Below are 5,486 nucleotides of genomic sequence, written 5' to 3' on the forward strand. Positions count from 1 at the left end.
GACTGGAAGCTCCACCCGTTTAAAAACAAAAAACGTGTCATAACACTTTTTCCTTCCACTCAACTTTTCCATTTATATGCCTGGATACAGCCCCGTGGAAAATACCGGCTGTTTTAGTCGTGTTCTGTTTTTGCAACCTATCCAGGGTGTCGATGAGTGTTTGTTGGACAGCTGTCAAGTTAGCAGCGTAGCATATGCTAGCACCTCAAATCTGACCTTTTACACAGATTTAGTTCTTCAAAAATGTCTTCAGGGTCACTTTAGATTTGGTGTATATATTTTGCCATCATAACATGAGAGTTTTATGGCCTTGTAGCACTGTTATGATCAAAAACTGTTGGTTTAAGTGACTTAAATGCATCTTTAAGTGATAATTAAAATCTTTCACATTTTTTTCTATCTGGTTTAAACTGAATTAATTATGACCACTTGTCTACTCCTCAGCATGTTCATTGACTTCCTAGTTTTTATCCCGTCTTTGTGTCCTTAAGCATCCTTTAGAAATTAAATGATTGCATTAAACCACTTTATTAGTTTTCCACAGTCAACGCAGGCGTTGGTAAAACATTTCGGTTCTGATCCGTCTTTTTCTTTAGAGGCTTCTGCTTGAAAGGTTCTGCTCAGAGGAAAGAAGTAGTTTCCCACTGCTGAGTTTTTCCCCCCCTTCTTTTTAATACTCGTGGCACGCTCAAAGATCCTGTGATCAGCATTCATGTGATGCATCACACGGATTATTTCATGCCTAACCTATTACACAGGGTGTATATGTGTGACGTAGTGTAAGATCTGGACTGGTAATAGGATTATCTGGTCTGGTTGAGTGAAAGAAAACGTAACATGGTAGACGATAAAGTGAAAGCAGTTTGTCCTTATCTAAACTTTCTGTTGAAGGTTTGTTTTGCTTGATTTTTATTTATTTTTATTTTTTTGCAGATGAAAAATCAGTCAGAAAAAAAGTAAGGAGCACTTCTGCTTTGTTTTCCAAACTGCTTTCCAGCTTGGAATATCTTACAGAATACAGAGAAGAACAGAAAAAAAAGCCTTTATGGAAGTAAAAAGACACGTTATTTTAAATTAATGCATTTTAGATAAGGCCTTACTTCTCTGTTGTACCAAGATAAAGTCCTAAATGTTCATGTGAAATACAGTTGTGAGCATTACATTTGGCTATCGGGTTGTACGTGAAGGTAATTGGATGCTATCTTCCCCTTTAGGTCCAACTCCTGGTTCTGGTTCTGGTGTCTTCAGAACTCCCGTCTGGCCTCTTGGTGTCCAACCCTTTACATCCCCACATCACCGCAGCCATGATGTCCAAGTCCGCTCTGCTGAAGGTCATCCTCCTGGGCGACGGCGGCGTTGGCAAGTCGTCCCTCATGAACCGCTACGTCACCAACAAGTTCGACTCGCACCTTTTCCACACGATAGGCGTGGAGTTCCTCAACAGAGAGCTGGAGGTGGACGGGCGGCGGGTCACCCTGCAGATCTGGGACACGGCGGGACAGGAGCGCTTCCGCAGCCTCCGCACGCCCTTCTACCGCGGCTCCGACTGCTGCCTCCTCACCTTCAGTCTGGACGACGGACAGAGCTTCCAGAACCTCTCCAACTGGAAGAAGGAGTTCGCCTTCTATGCTGATGTCAAGGACCCTGACAGCTTCCCGTTTGTGGTACTGGGCAACAAACTGGATGTCCCCGAACGCCAGGTGTCCGGGGACGAAGCCCGCAGGTGGTGCCGGGAAAACGGAGGGCACCCGTACTTCGAAACGAGCGCCAAAGACGCGACAAACGTAGCGTCGGCCTTTGAGGAGGCGGTGCGTCGCATTCTGGCGTCTGAAGATAGAGACGATCACCTGATTCAGACTGACACAGTGAACCTGCAGAAGAAGCCTCGCCCTGAGCCCAGCTGCTGTTAATCTGAAGGACTCCGGGGTTTTGGTTTTCACTGACGCCACTGTACAGTTCTGCATGCTACTATTTATGCTTAAACCTGGATCAACATTTTAATGTCAAGTTTTAGCTCAACAATCAAAACTACACTACGTTTGGTTCACATCTACTGAGGTTATCTCTTTTGTTTGTATCAGGGAAGCAACTAAGACAAAAAAAACAAACTGTGATTAAAATATGTTGATGCCTACAAAAACAAAAGTTGAGATTATTTTGTGCTCAGATTGTTAACACTTGCACACCCACTGGATTTAGATTTATTCTGTCCAAAAATGATCATTCTTGTCTTGTATTTATGTAAAAAAAGATAATCTGCATAGAAGCCAAGAGTTCTCATTTCTTAATAACTCGTAGTGAAATTATGTTTTGAAGTATGAGATTTTGGGCTCCATTATAGCCCAATATAAAGCAAAAAACTTTCATATGAGGGTTTTAGCTACATTATATCCCACTATGAACGGAACATCTTACCATACTATAGTTTTTACTCTAAAATTGCTGTGAAGTTGACAAAAATTTGTGGAACAATTCAGGTAACTTGCTTTCGTTTTATTTTTGTGCAGTACCCTTTTCGTCCACAAGGTCGCGCCACTGTCTTACAAAGTTCATGTTCAAACCACGTTTAAAATCGGAAGATTTAGAGCTTTATTATTGCATTATCAGAAACACACGCAACGTTTTAGCTCTACATGGTAAAGCTTCATTGTAGAATTAAAATGAACCATGAAAACAATCGATTCGTTTTAACAAGGGTGACTAATTTTAAAGATTAGCCAATAAAGAGCGGTAAATATAGCAGACGTGCCTTAAATTAAATAAAACATTCTTTAATTTACTGACTTTTATTTCACAAAACCCGCCCCGTTTTACTGCAATAGGTGTTTCCTCGTAACTTTTTGATATTTTAAATAAAATCCGCTGGACATCGACTGGTAAAAAAAAAAAAAGATTGAACACAGGTGGCAGCAATTAGGCGCAGCGGCTGCGGCGTCGTCAGGAAACGGGAAGACAACAACGCGAGGATTAAAAAGTAAGTTTTTCTTTAGTAGATAAAGTTTTAAACAAAAGATTTTTACTTTATTCCTGTTGAGAGATTTGTTCAAGTTGAGCAACAGGTTTATCCGTAGGAAAGATTACGAAAAGTGATAAAAACCAAACGACTCGTTTTGTTTATTTTTTTTTTTTTAGCTAAAACGCAAGGCGGAAGAGTCGTTTTCTTCCTATTTTGTTGATAAATACCAATTATTATTAAACAAAAAGGAAAGCAGCAGGTTTAGCTATGTTTTTAGTCTCTGCTAAAAAGAGGAATTAGACAACTATTCAAGAAAAAATGCATTAATTTTAGCAATTAAGAGCTAACAGAAAAATAAAACAAGCTCCTAAGTAATTCTGTAATGTAATTTTGAAAAGGCACTTTTTAATTAAGTCAAAATTCTGAACTTCCATTTACTTTTCGAAGGTAATTTATGTCAAATTGGTAACTTTAAATATCAGTAATTCTTTCTGTAAAAATAATGTTGTGGCTAAAAGTTAGAATCTGCATAACTCATACATTCTTTAATGTATAAGTTTTTCTTCCACCATTTAGTGGAAGAAAATCAATGGAAGAAAAACCGATTAGTACTAAGAAATTTACAATATCGACTATGTTTATTTTTCTTTGGAAGATTTGACATTAAATATGAATGTTACTTAATGTTGTTAGAAGTTAGCAAATATATAGAATATTTTAAAACAATATACTTGCTGCTAGTATACAATGTAAAGTATAATGCAATCGGAATCAATAATGAAATTTATAGATGTGCAACTTTTTTGACAAATTTTAACTTTGAAAAAAAAAGTGACATTAACTTGACACCAAACAACAACAAAATGGATTCAATAATTGGAGCGATTTGGCCTTCATTTTATATATTTTTCAATATTATTTGTAGTTTCATTAATATGTTAACAGAAATGCTATTTAATTTAATAATATACCTCTGAATACCTTTGTCTCCTACTAATTTCAGATTTTAAGGTGTATACAGTGAATCCAAAAGAGTTTACACTGTGAAACAGAGTTAAAGTAGCTGCCCTGTATTTAATTAATAGTTAGATTCTTGTAAGTCGGGCTTTTGCTTTTCTTTTTGCAGTGAACCTTAGACACATTTTGTAGCTCCCGACTGTTTTCACTTTGTAAACTTTCCATAAAAGTCACAAATTGAAGAAAGAGGCGAAATACACAGTCGTCACGATAATAAAAAATATCGGTTTTACTAGAGAAGGTTACAAAAATCACCATAGAGGAGTCATAGAACTATTTCCAACTTAAAAAAAAAAAAAGAAGGAATGAAGAAAAACCAGAATGAAACACCTACAGGGACTACAATGCCATCAAAGTACAATGGAGGTTTTCTTTAGAAAAGAGCAGGGGCGGAGAGAGGGGAGGGAGGAAGGGGGCAAAACACCGCCTACCATAGTTGTCAGTACAAATGACTACACATCACCTGAAAAAACTGCAAAGACACAGTCATGTCTCCTTCATGCAAATAACGAGGAAACAACAACACCCTGACACGCATCGTCGGCTTATAGGAAATTGAAGTTTTGCCTTTTACATCAACCTGGCGGCAAAGCACGGATATTTATTCAACATAACACACTTGGCAATATAGTCCTTTTTTAATACAGAATAGACAGCTGCGCACATGGACGATACTGACATGCTTCATCTCATCAAAATTTCTCTTGCCTGTTTTTTTTTTTCTTTTTTTTTCTAAGGGTTAACTAATCGGTCATGGTTAATATAGAATATAGGCCATGATTATTGAAACACATCTGGTTATAAAATTAATGTATGAAAATTCCTGACTTGTTTTATTCAGTGTAAACATCCAAAACAGTCTTTGTGGCTTGTATGAGAGTCATGGCATTCAAAGGAAACGGGAGAAAAGAGAAACAAAACGAAGAAAAAAAAGTGACTTTTGTCACGCATTTGGCTAAAAATAAGCACAAATACTTAACCACAAAAACCCAGCTGCCTAAAATGGATAAAGAGAATAATAATAATAAAAAATAATAATTCCCATATTTTTTTCTTCACATTTTAAAATGTATACGTCACAATCACCTCAAATCCATCATATAATCTTGACTGAACTGTGTCCCTCTCACAACATATCATTGAAGATGTTACATTACAATTAGTATATCAAATGCAGAACTAGTATTCCAGTGCTAAACATTTCTCAAAGGGTACGTTTACATATATTTGTTAAAAAAAACATTATTATAAAAAAAAGAAGCATGTCAGAAATAAAATATGGGTTGTGTTCTCCCCGTTTTGGGGCATGGGAAGAGGTGTGGGTGGATTTTTTTTTTTTTTTATTTTTTTGGGTGATTCTGTTATTTACAAGTGAATTTAGTTCCCGAAAGGAGGAACCGGTGGGTGGAGTTCACACAGGATAAGATCAGTAATCAGGTCAGAGTTTAAATGGCGAATGTTTGGAAATAAAACACGAGTCGGATTTTGGTTTGATACCTGAGGTGTGTCTTTA

General features: G+C 37.1%; 1 protein-coding gene across 1 annotated transcript in view; it reads left to right on the forward strand.

The window, feature by feature from the left end:
- The window catches only part of LOC122827156 (ras-related protein Rab-9A-like), a 38,461-nt gene extending 36,321 nt beyond the window's left edge, over positions 1–2,140 (forward strand). The window contains exon 5 of the mRNA XM_044109764.1: positions 1,215–2,140. Within this exon, the coding sequence (XP_043965699.1) occupies positions 1,305–1,910 (606 nt within the window). The 5' untranslated portion in view covers positions 1,215–1,304 and the 3' untranslated portion in view covers positions 1,911–2,140. The remainder of the gene's footprint in view (positions 1–1,214) is intronic.
- Positions 2,141–5,486: the final 3,346 nt, after the last annotated feature.

This window comes from Gambusia affinis, linkage group LG24 (assembly GCF_019740435.1).
Source record: "Gambusia affinis linkage group LG24, SWU_Gaff_1.0, whole genome shotgun sequence".
Classification (NCBI taxonomy): Eukaryota; Metazoa; Chordata; class Actinopteri; order Cyprinodontiformes; family Poeciliidae; genus Gambusia; species Gambusia affinis.